This window comes from Ylistrum balloti, unplaced genomic scaffold (genome assembly GCF_031769215.1).
Source record: "Ylistrum balloti isolate Yb309-2 unplaced genomic scaffold, AGI_CSIRO_Ybal_v1 Utg371306, whole genome shotgun sequence".
In the NCBI taxonomy this organism is placed as follows: Eukaryota; Metazoa; Mollusca; class Bivalvia; order Pectinida; family Pectinidae; genus Ylistrum; species Ylistrum balloti.
Genome location: NW_026782698.1, coordinates 98,050 through 111,206, shown reverse-complemented (window position 1 = coordinate 111,206; position 13,157 = coordinate 98,050). Strand labels below are relative to the sequence as shown.

The 13,157-nt window shown below is 35.5% G+C and overlaps 1 protein-coding gene across 3 annotated transcripts in view; it reads left to right on the top strand.

The window, feature by feature from the left end:
- Window positions 1-13,157, top strand: part of LOC132561907 (substance-P receptor-like) — a 53,581-nt gene that overhangs the window by 28,303 nt on the left and 12,121 nt on the right. For all 3 annotated transcript variants that reach the window (XM_060226622.1, XM_060226619.1, XM_060226620.1), the window contains 2 exons: window positions 6,209-7,211; window positions 7,995-8,118. In XM_060226622.1, coding sequence (XP_060082605.1) covers window positions 6,264-7,211; window positions 7,995-8,118 — 1,072 coding nt within the window. In that variant the 5' untranslated portion in view covers window positions 6,209-6,263. The remainder of the gene's footprint in view (window positions 1-6,208; window positions 7,212-7,994; window positions 8,119-13,157) is intronic.

Here is a 13,157-nt window from a genome sequence, read left to right as displayed (position 1 = left end):
TACAACAGTTCGGGTCCTTTGAGGATGACACCAAAGCACAGAGTAAAAAGGTCGACACGAAAGAAGTTAAAGTTTCAGTGCTTCAATAGGGACAAGTGAAGTTTTTGGTCTCTTCAAAGTTCCCTTGGTAGAAGCCACAGACGAAAATTCTCAGGGGAGCCTCTTCAGTCGCTTACCGTCTTCTGCTGAAAGGCCGAAGGGCCGTAATAGTTGTCGTTAAGCCTGTTAAATAAATCAGACATGCAAAAACGACATTTTTTTCATAAATGTCTGTAACACTCGCCATAGCTTGTAACTTGGAATCCCTACTTCAGATGTCATCACCCGGAAACTTAACCACGTGATGCGAGGCACCTACTGCTCACCGATATTAATCTTATTTGAAAAATGGCAATTAATGTGAATGATAGTATAATAGTATCTCTTTTTAGGGAAATTTGTCACCGATTAAAAAAAAACCCTGGAAGTAATTTACAGAATTTCATGGTTTACTTCACTGAGAAGTAAAAAAGTGCATTAATGATTTGCCTTTTTTGGTGATGATTTTTGGAAAGGTTTGATTTTAGAAACTAGATGAAAAGCAAAAAATCAGTATGTTGCCGCACGTCTTTTACAGATACAGGCGTCAGAATATGTGTTTAATTATTTATTTTCACAGGCTATTTTTATTGTCCTCTGAATAATAAGCCCATCTCAATTATTTTTTTGAAAAAATATAAATTTTCTTCTTTCGTTGCAAGGTGAGGATTAGATGCTTGGATACTAAAGAAAAAATAATGATGTGAAAATGGGAAGTTTTCATTTGATTTAACCGCTCAGCAACCGAAAAAAAGTATTCCTAATCCTTAAGTTAACCATCTGCTAGTAATAACCTTTTTATGACTTTTAGGTCGGATAGAGAAATTTTCTAGGATGCATTTTATGAAACAAAGAGAAGGTCTCCAAGGTAAGGAGACAAACTGATAGATTTGTTTTCGGATCCCAAAAATTCTGGAAAGTGGTTCTCGAAAGCGGAATTCACGAATTTGAAATAAATGATTTAGTTGAATGAGTTGAAAGATTTCTAGAAGTATACTTAACCTCAGCAAACAGAACATGGTTGACGCTAATTACCTAATAACGCCTTCAACTATTCCGCCAAACAAATAGTCCACAGACGAAAGAAGTAAGTTTAAATACTTAGTTACAGATAACAAAATGTATAAGAACGGAAACGTCCAAGATATTATATTGGAGTTAATTTTTTATTGAACTAGGTTCTGCTTCCTGTCAAACGTCAAAAGAGTGCATCCTGAAATTATATTTAACGGTTTGATACACACAGATCCAATGATTGGCCTGCACATAAACCGGGGCTGTGTTGTTGACCTACAAGTCTGAACTCAGTTTTCGTTCCCACCAGATCTTTCGAAAAAAAAACTTTTTCTTGTTCCTTGTGAATTTGGATTCTTCTGTTCTCTTATTCCTTCTGTGAAACTCCGTAAGGTGACTCCCTCTAGTAATCATACAGTGGAATATAGCATACCTTATTCCTTCTGTGAAACTCCGTAAGGTGACTCCCTCTAGTAATCATACAGTGGAATATAGCATACCTTATTCTTGGCTCTCCGTTGACTCCTGAACAGAAGGCTGTTTGGAAAAACCAAATCGAATCAGCAAAGGTTGTCCCACAATTAGATTTCCCCCGACTTCTCTACAGGTTCATTTGCCTTACAGGCTAGTAAAGAGTTTTATGGTATCAATCCTGAAACAGTTAACTGCAGTGAACGTAGACCCACACTACAAAAAGTGACATATCAGTGTAAAAATACTACATTATCTCTCACCAACGGAAAGTCATGTACTGAATCACCTGTAATGGCGGTGTTTTCTTCTAGCGTTTCCCAGGATCTACTCATGTTAAAAGACAGACGCGTTTATCGATTAACCTAAAGAGCACGTAGTCATGATAGATATAGGTACACTTAACCAAGGTGTAAACGACGTGTGTTAGGTAGAGATCCAAATTGACTTCCGGTCTGCTCCTCAGATTAGTGTCAAGAATACTGATTTTTTGTTTTTTGTTTTTTTGTTTGTTTGTTTGTGGTTTAGACGTCTTAACTCTGGAATATAAATGATGGGTTGAAATCATGAACTACTGTTGCAATGTAGTGGATTGTTTCTCTAAAGCAAAAAAAAAAAAAAACCAAAATAAATGTGACTGAAATACAGATAGCGTACTGTGGGTTGTGAAATGTAAATATATATACAACAGTACATTGTAACTATCTTTATAAATACAGTGTATCTCAATTATTCAAGAAGTAAATATCAAGCAGATGAAACAATTCGCATACTACATGACATACATGTGTGTGTTTGTACTGTACATACCGGAAGCCAGGTTCACCGACCTCATGACTGTACATTGCATCTGGCTCTTACTGGTTTCATGGCAAGGACTCGGATAATTTATGTATTCATACGTTTATTATGTAAACAAGATTGTCAAGTCAGATCCGGGATATGTCAGGAGATGAAACATATAATATGGTAATTGCTTTGTGATAATATATTGGTGTGGGAATGCGACATGCATATCGAAGCATATTGTCAATATGGATTAGACTTATCTAACGTCATGCACCAGCAAAGAAACTTAAGCTGTTCAATACACTGTATCGCACTCCCATACGCGAGACACAGATACTATTTACAGTCTATCATTTCTGTAAAGTGATGCTAGCTTGAGATAGTATTTCCTTTCAAAAATGAGGAAGTATTTTCATCTTAATTTGATAATTTTATTGTGACCGTTCATTTTCGACTGCATGGAACAAGTCACGTTCGTCTTGTTTAAGAAAAGTTGATAAAGGCCTTCCGGCTATGTACCGTCCCATTTCCATACACAGGTAAACATATTTTTTTGTAATGGAATAATATTTTTTTCACAACATGTCTACAGTTTTATCAGAGATGCATTTTTTTTTCAAATTAAAATCCAGATGACGACCTTTGCATATTATTGCTCTGGCAGTTGACATTTCACGTGTGCCGTGTTTTGAAACATTTCGAAGATGATAATGTAAACACGGATCCACCAGTATGACATTTAATCCCAGAAAAGATTCGTCAGTAATGCGTTATAGATAGAAATTTGCGGGTGTTCCTCAATAATTTTGCTCTTGTTCCACTTTTGTTTGTTTGTTTATTTTTTTTTTAATTTCAAACTTTTCAACTAGGTTGGTGTGATCAACGGCTTCTGAAGATCAGTCTTACGAAACTTTAATTTTTTTTATTCTCCGGACATCTGGGTGTGATAAATTCAACCCTCACCTGTAAAATTGACCAAACACTTTCATCAACATCCATGTCATTCCTGCTATGTTTCTCAGGTGCAACTGTAAATGGTAAGACCTCGTTCATCACGTAATCAAGATGTCAAATGCAAAACAGCGGTTTTAAAACAATTAAGATATAAAGCACGTGAAGGAAATCAAAAGACCATTTGTTCGTTGGTTGAAAAGAAGTTCTCATATCCCATATCTTATAGAAAATTATATGCGGCGTTTCGACTTCACCGTCGCCTTCATCAGACAAATGACTGGTAGTGCGGAGTTTATTTGCACTGCGGTATACAATCAGTCGGTTATAATCAGCAATTAGACCAGATGTACCTTTATTAGACAAAATATATACATCTTGTGTCTGGTGTTATGACTATGATGAAGTGATGTACATCCTGACTTGTGTCTCGACTGTCTCCTGTTGCCCCTTGTGTACGGTTGAAATAGTTCTGATGAACTGTCAAATATGCCTGTGGATGTGTTCAGATAAAAGCTGCTTTTGGCTTATTATTGCTTCTTTTGAGGCTTCACACATTGGAACAGGTGGAATGCCTTTAAGTTCTAGAAAGTAACTTCAAAATATTTACTTTCTATAGGGTTCAGTCCAGGTCCATTGTCCTCTCCGTTTGAATAGTGACTGTTTATCGTGAATGATATAACCTTGCTGATTACCAAAGGTCTCGATGTAGAAAGACGTAGTTGAAACGTTTGCCAAGCCTGTATAATTGACCATACAATTATTTAAGAATATTAATTAATTTTAACACATATTTTCTTCATTATTAAGTGTAATAACACCCATTGCATATTTTTTGTCATGACTCACGTGTAATATGACCTAGCGGACCTGTGATTGGCTGATGATTCCTATTGTTTCCATTGCGACCTCATAGTTTCATATGAACTGTGACGTCATCGAAGAAGGAGCCATAGATTGAGAGTATCGTTAGTTTAGATATTGTATCAGTCTGATAAAATATTTATGTCCTATGATAAACAGAATATTGCATTCGTTCCTATTCCATTCGAGATTTTTGAAACTGTCATAACTTCTGCTTTCTCCACAGTCTCAATGATATATACAATCCTAAGAACAGTTTAACAGATTTCATTTGAATGGAAAATCGTGTAAAATAATGTAAAATTGTAGTGATCTTGGAAGTAATTTATTTAGTGTAAGTGAATCGTCTACCTTCTATTTAATGATGATATAGAAAATAAATTCCATTTCCCAAATTTTCTTTTGAATTAAATAAGTGTTCTTTAACAACGGATTTACGTCAGTCTGCTTTTTGCCGACATTTTTGTGTGGAGTAATCCTGATCTTTCCATGAAAACGTGTTACTTATATATTTTTTGAACAGTGATGTATAAAAAAACATGTAAAAAAAATCAGCACGTTGAAATTAATGTAAAAATAAAAAAATGTAATAATTAAACAAAGGAGGAAGATGAGTTCGATCAGTGAAATTGACTATTAAGGAAACTAAGCATAGCATGAATACATACAACGGTGGTAGAGAAGTCCTGGATAATGTTGGAAGCGAGAGGGATATAACCATAGACAGGCATCTTACATTGAGAAGCATATACAAACTCAAGTAAATAAGGCAAACCAGACTGTTGGACTAATGAGACGTAGCTTTATATATTTGGACAACAGAACGTTCTGCTTATTATTCAAAGCTCTGTTAGGCCTTATATGGAATATGCAAGCTCTGTCTGGTCACCTTATCAGAAAAAGGATATGGAGGCAGTAGGAAATGTCCAAAGGCGAGCTACAAGGATGCTACCAATTATGAAAGACATGAGCTATGAACAACGTCTAAAACGGCTGAAGTTACCAACCCTCAGATTCAGACGAAAGACATGATCGAAGTCTTTAAAATTTTGAAAGGAAATTTATGATAAGAAAGTTACTTCTGATTTGTTGAAATTAAACATGTCCAGCAGCACAAGTGGAAACTGGTTAAAATTAGTGAAACAACATTGTACCAGAGACATCAGGGAATACAACTTTGCACAAAGAATAGTAGATACATGGAACAGTCTTCCTGAACAAGTAGTCACAGCCAGGACAATAAACCTTTTTCAAGAACAGAATTGACAAGCTCCGGGAAAACCACCCTCCACGGTTTGACTTCACAGCAAGCTATGGACCAGGTACCGGAAGGACGGCAATTCATTACGTGGTGTTTACGAACATTTCTGAGCTGCCTATAGAGGACCAGTAGGTCCTGCAGGCGGGAACAACATAAGTGAACATAAGTGAAAAAAGTGCAACGACGCAGACTTCTAATCACAATACACGATTTTGAACATGATGACGTAACACGTGTCTGTAAATAGCTACATTGGTGTGTTGGTTGGGTCATTCACGCACAATGCTATAATTAGTATCATGATAGCATTAAGCAGTGTTCATATGACGGCCAACGTTGATAAAAGCGCTCATTACATACATGTATTTAATAATAGTTTGGAAATTGTGGAATGTTAATCGAGTTTTCCATATTAGGTATTGGTTGGACTGTAAACAAATATAAATTAGATATTATCATCAACCTGATCTAATAGTTTTACATAAATTACATATTCACACCAGCCTGATGAAACAGTTTAGTTTATTGCTGGTTTACGTCCCATTAACAGCCCGGGACATTTAAGGCCGTGTCAGGTTTGGTTGGTTGAGAAAACCCGGAACCTGCGGTCGCTACCGGGTGACTGTCCCTCGTAGGCCTCAAACCCGCGACCCAGAGATGGAAGTCAGACGTCTTGACTTTCCGAGCACCGCGGCCCCTCCTGAAATGATACACAGTCAATGAGATGATGAATTTTACTTAATGGGTCGTTGATTGATATATTTTTGTGTTGTGTTTCAGATGGTCATCGTCGCAGGGTGAAGCGGACATCATGGTTTCTTGACCAGAGATAACTATGGCTAACAGATCGAGTCGGATTGTGGGCGGGGCAGGAGACGCTGGCGGAGGTGTCACTATGCTGCCATTTCCCGCCTTTTCTGACGTAATCTACACCACTATGGAAGGATTGAATATTACAAATGTCACCGATTCAGGAAATGCCACTAGAACGCGGAAAATGTTCTCCTTAGTGGAGCAGATTTTTTTTGGCACGTGGTTGTCAATATCTATGATTTTAGCTATATTTGGAAACTTGATGGTTATAGCAGTGGTTGTGAGGCATCGAGGCATGCGCACTAGGACCAATATGTTCCTTGTCAGTTTAGCAGTTGCAGATTTTCTCATTGGAATACTGCTTGCGCCGTTTTCATTAGCTACACTGATAGCTCAAGACTGGATACTAGGTCCAAGTTTATGTACTATCAACAGTTTTTTAAACGCCACTTGTTTTATAACATCTATACACACTCTCATGCATATAAGTATTCATAAGTATATGTCAATCACACGTCCTTTGACCCGGATCACCAAGTGTAAAATTCTCGTAATGATATTTGCGGCCTGGGGATGGGGCGTGGTGTGCGCTGCACTGACTACGGTTATACTCTCTCACGCCGAGTTTAAAGAAGGCACCATGCAATGTGGTCCTGCCTACCCTGTGTTAACCACAAAATCTCTTTTGTTCCATATTATAATTCAGACGTCGAATATATTTCTGCCACTATTTATCATGATATATGCATATTCTCGTATGTTCGGTGAAATACGAGAACACATGCAGAGAATGGACGAAAATACCGCTATGGATCGAGCCCAGATCTACAGCCAGCAACGCCGTGTCACAATAACATTGTTTATCGTCCTGGCCTGTTTTGTGCTGTGTTGGATACCCTACTGTGTTTATGCTAATTATGTAACCTTTGAACCTGACAAAACAAAGTTCCCGCCATACTTGAACGCTATTGTAAGTATAACTTTTGATACATTTTTCGCTTTCAAATCACCACATAATAAACCCGGATAAAACGACATAAAAACGAACACGACTTTACTCAAAAAGGTCTTTCTGTCGTCAAAATGCTACCACCGGAAACATTTCATTTTCCAACCAGGTGTTAAATTGGGCCTATTTGATATTCATTAGTTAGCCTGGTAGTTCAACTTAACATTGTTCCTAATATGTGAACGTGACCTTACCGATTTTTGGTTTGAGCAAGGTTTACATGGAGGGCGTCGTCGATAAAGCAGAAGACGTTTTCCTTTCCGGAGCACCTGTCTTACTCTGTCTATACATTTTTTTCTGGAATCTCAGTGTAATTATTTCACGTATGTTCATATTTTACACTAGTTAAATCGAATTCTAGTTTGAATGTGGATTCTGCTGACAATATTTTCCTTTTTGTTCATGACTTTTGTATAGAAAGTCATAGTTATGAAGATATTACTCTAACGATACCGCCCAGAACAGTGACAAATTGAATATGTTAAATGAAAAAAGAAATAGATATATGTCATTGATATTCTTTAATTAATTTTTATGATATCCGATTGACATTTACAAACATCTCAAACTACTCCTGGTTTAAGTTTGTTTATAACCTGGTTTGTTTTCGTAGTAGTGTTTCGGAATCTATGACCTAGTAAGTTTTTGTTACAGGCTTACTGTTTCTCGGGCTTATGACCTTATATAATTTTACTACGGGCCTGTTGTTTTGAATGTTTATGTCTCTGATTTGTTTTGCTATAGGCCTATTGTTTCGGGTACATGAACAGCGCGTGTAACCCGATCATTTATGCCTGGAGGAGTCCTTCATTCCGGGAGGGATACAAGGAAATTCTCTGTCAGGAACCGTCTTATGTAGTCAGCGATGGTAAGTGTACATTTTGTGAAAGTCCATATTCGGCTTGTTCAGCATATTCTTAAAAGGAGGTTGAAATAATACTGCTTTGTTTTTTAGCACAGGCTTCAGCAGAGACAGTAAAAGCACTGTTACTGTCATGAAGTTTAGAAACATGGCGAGGAATATTGTATATTATTGAATACTTGTTTTTGATTGGATAATACAATCTGGTAGAATTAATAAACGGTATTTCTTCACAGTTACGATATCCAGGAGGACACGGACGTGTTAAAATGGGATTGTCAGTATGGTTTGATATAGAATAGTTTCCCTTATCTTAATGATTGTATCAGTAACTCTATATTCCTTGATGATCACATTTCTGATATGTATATATATTGTTATCAAGATCTCTGTGATATACGGACAGAGGATAGTTATTTCCGTCCAGTTTGTCTTGTGCAAGTTTTAGTCAGTTTCGAGATGTGATACGTTTTCTGAAATGTCTGTTAGAAAAAAAATGTATTAAGTGTAAATATTCGGTGGTTTTTCACCCCAAGAATATTTATCTGTATTTTTCTCTATGCATTTGTACCATGCAATACATTTATTTAACATTTAATCTGAACTATATTTCTTGTGTCATAATACGTTCTTCCTGAAAACGAAATTCTCGCCGAAAGTGAATATTAAATATCTGTTTTGATACAGCAAGGTGCATTTTGCTGATCTGGCTTATTATTCCTTTGACATATCACACAGCGTTTAACAAATACGCATGTGCTTTACCCAAAGACCACCACTTGGCAGAACTGGCATTTTCCCAATGTTGATATACTGTAACTGCTTATGTTTCTTATAAAGCAACTGCCATATTCTTCAATCTGTCACGAAATAGGTTTATGGTCTTTCTCCGGTGTTAGACAATCAAACAATTTTGGGAAAAGATACCTCAATGTCAAGCGTCAACAGTACTCATATTTAATGTCAAACGTCAGCTGTACTCATATTTAATGTCAAACGTCAACAGTACTCAGATATAATGTCAAACGTCAACAGTACTTAGATTTCGTGTCAAACGTCAACGGTACTCAGATATAATGTCAAACGTCAGCAGTACTCATATGTAATGTCAAACTTAAACAGTACTTATATTTCGTGTCAAACGTCAACATTAATCTTATTTAATGTCAAACGTCAACAGGTTTATAATCAATGTCAAACGTCAATAGTACTCATAATCAATGTCAAGCGTGAAGAGTACTCAGATTTAATGTCAAACGTCAACGATACTCGGATCTAATGTCAACCGTCAACAGTACTCATTGTTAATGTTTCATATCTTTTTGAAAATCAGGAAAAATAAAATCATGGTGGTTTGAGAAGTAAACGATTTTTCTTCAGTGTATTAACATTAAGTTTTGAAAGGTTGTTTACTGACGTCATCGACGACATCATGCATAGAGACTACTTTTCTAATTGTCAAAGCTATTAGATTATTTCCCTGAATAAAAAAGTGATTTTCATTTTATGTTAAACTTCCATCTCACAACATTTCCTTGCGAATTGAATGAGGTTTAGTTTTGAATTCTGTTTTTTTTTTTTTTTTTTGGTTTTTGGTTTGCAAGTAACATGTCTATTTGTCGCTATATTAACCCGGATGTTATGATGTCTTTTGATTTTCCAGACAAGACGCGTCATGTTTGAAGGTCCAAAATAGGGTATCAATACTTCTGACGTTACCAAATTTGCTTTTACATGTCGTTCATATCATCATTACGTTTTGTTAATAGTCTGCGCCAGAAATTCAAGACAAAATATTCTAAATTTCAAGGCGATTTTTTTCACATGTCAAATTTTGATACAACTCTATTTCAATATCCCTTAGTTTGTTTTTTGCGTTTCGTGGTTATTGAAACCGCCAATGTGTAAAAAAAAAACCAAACAAAAAAAAAAACAAAAAAAAAAAAAAAAAAAAAAAAAGAAAACAAAAAAATGAATATCTTGGTCATCATAACTTCTGGCATATTCCTTAAGCTTCAAATTTAAGGAGTAAACGGTTTTAAATAAGCACAAAATTAACCCAAGAAACAAGAGACCTGCTTAGTAAACAGGTATTTGAGTAGTGTCTTTTAACGAAAGCTGTTTTCTTGTTTTCGTTGAACAGAACATTTTTTTTTAAACTCAAGTTTCCACTGTAAGTTTGCGGTTGATCCAGGCATATTTCTGGTGCAGACTGTCATGCACCTTCGTTAAAAGCTTAACGTTTTGGTGTGCATTTTTTTTTTATTTTCGATGTGTCCCCAGGAAGGATCTCCCGATCGGAGATGTCAACCATGACACTGTTGCGAGTTCTGAGGGACTGTTGACCCTCAGCTTTCATTGATGTATGTTATTTTGAGCACCCTGCACTGCGCACTTTCAACTTCCGCTTCAATAATACATTTATCAATTTACAAATTGCTTTTAATATCCTGTATTATAGTTATACCGTAGTTCCACCAGACTTCGACACTACCCTCCATAATCACAGTTCTGATATGGAGGGTAATGAGTATAATTATTTTAATCATTGTATTTTATCTTTATCAGTGCAAAACTATATTTTCAATTTTTATCTGCCTTATTTGACCTTGGTGTTATAATTGAAATTATCTGTATTCATGAATTTATTCATTTCAAACTTTTGGAAGCAAAACCGTTTGTCGCTTTGTAAATCGTTGTATTGGTAGATAAGCTTGTTTGTTCTCTTGAACATGCTGCATTGAACCGATATTACGGAGTAAGATTTCACACTAAATCTTATTTTGTGTTTCGGTTGTTTTATTGAATTAATGCATTGCACTTGGAAACGAAAATTCCTGTAATGTTAATCAAAGCCACAATAAATTGTATATAAATCGTAATAATCCACTTACGATGGGTCTACATGATATGACTTATCGTGTAATAGTCGGTAGGTGACATATTATGTTCTTTATAGTTTCTGGTAATTGATAAATAAAAACATATCCAAAAATTCGAATTAAAAACTAAAAACATACAATTTCATATTATGGCTATAATCTTATTTTTGCGCTTTTCGCACTGAAGGTGTTTCACTTTATAATGAAGACGATGATTATATCTATTACCCATTTGTTAAGTTTGTGTTTGTAAATTTTGTGGATTTGTTATTTGTCATTTATCGGAAAAAAAAGCACTCAAAATCTAAGAATTTCGCAGCATCACTATTATTGTAACCCTTATTGTGATAAATTATTATTGTAATAATTGTTTCTTTAAGGTTAAGTTTATTGTAACATTTATTGTATGTCCAGTAGGCGTTCGTACTGTGATTATTGTCAGCGTATTACAATAAGCACAGCCTTAATGTTTTAAATTATCACCATAAGCAACTCATTAGAATCAGGAATGCACCATACACAAATGGACCTTTTGGCCTCTGAGTTATTATTTCCCAGTGTTTCAATGCTATAGAAATAATACTATCACTGCTAGACATAGTAACGACTAATTCTGTTGATACTTTTGGGTGTCTTGATTTATTGAAGCACGCGAATCAACACAATACAGTAATGACAAATGGCTTTCTAAAAGAAACTACAGGAACTTTTAGCGAGAAGTTTGCTTTATGAAGTAGATATTAAAACTAGTTATCATTACAAACGGCACGCGCATTAAACTCGAGAATACAAAACAAATATAGCGTCAAAAGAAAATCGATTAATGTAATTGACAATCATCAGTATTTAGTCTTTGTTTTAATATTTAGGTTTCATATTTACGTGTAAATACGTGTTGTTTACTTACGAATTGTCTTTGTTCTTGCAGTCTTTATGGTTGTTAGTTGCTAATGACAGTTTTGTTATCATCACTTTACAACAACGTCGGTCCCTTGTTTTCTCATCTTACCTCGTCTGATTCACAAATTAGATTTTCTCAGGTTGAGTCACGAAAACTTTTCCCCAGACAACAACCTAAATTGAAACCAGTGCCAGACTCTAGGTGATATTGATGTCACAAAAAATGCGATCTTTTCTCCCTCCGGAACCGGGAAATAAAAAAATCTAAATAGCCTGTCGAACCATTTACTCATCAATCGCCATAGTCGGAACTATTTGTTGGTCTGTACGTGTGAATACCAATGACAGGGTTTCGTTCAGGCCTCTTTAAATTGACTTTAAGATTATTGCAATGAAGTTTGGATAATTGAATAAAGAGATTTTTGACCTACTGTCGTTTCTACGGGCCCCATAGAGATTTTGTTCTAATTTCAAGTCTATGAGGAACCAAAACGTGTTTTGATTTGTTTTTTCTGTCTGTTGGTTTTGAAAAGATAATTTGGTGTCACGGAGAAACATCACCTAATATTAAAATCACAAGTATCTTTTTCCTGTACAAATAGTGCGCTTTTTAGATTGAGTTAGCATTTCGATAGAATTTTATCAATTTGAGTTTTATAAGTAAATAGATAATGAAATATAAAAATCGAGCGAAATTGCAGACATATACTTTAATTTTAAATGTAAACAAGATGTTTTGACATGTTATCTCGTCACAATAGGTCCAATGGGTGCTGTCATTATAACTACTCGGAAGTACTCGGCAGTTTCTAATAGCGTCTATGAAACAAACAGAACGGATGGCTTACGGTAACTTAGCGACCAAATATCCCGTATATAGTTACGAGGAAAAGGTTGGACGTCAACTGATTATAGTAGCAATACTAAAACATCTATTTTTACGGTTTTTCTTGTTCGCATCTTAAAAAAACATCTTTTTGAAGAAATCGGAAAGACAGATTTTCAAATGGTTCGTTACCAGAGGTTTAATAATTGTAATGAGGCAAATTGTTTTAGAACATATATCTAGTATTCATTTCGTATGATCTGTCATTTGGTTTTTGCTTTTCAATTTACGCTTCCTTTATTTTTGCTTTTACCTCATCATTACATATGGTTTTTGTTTTACCGATGAATTCCAATTTGCTGTGGTGTTCAGACGTATGATGATCTGCCATCATTAATTCTGGGAAATGTTAAACTGTAGATATTAGCCAGTATTCC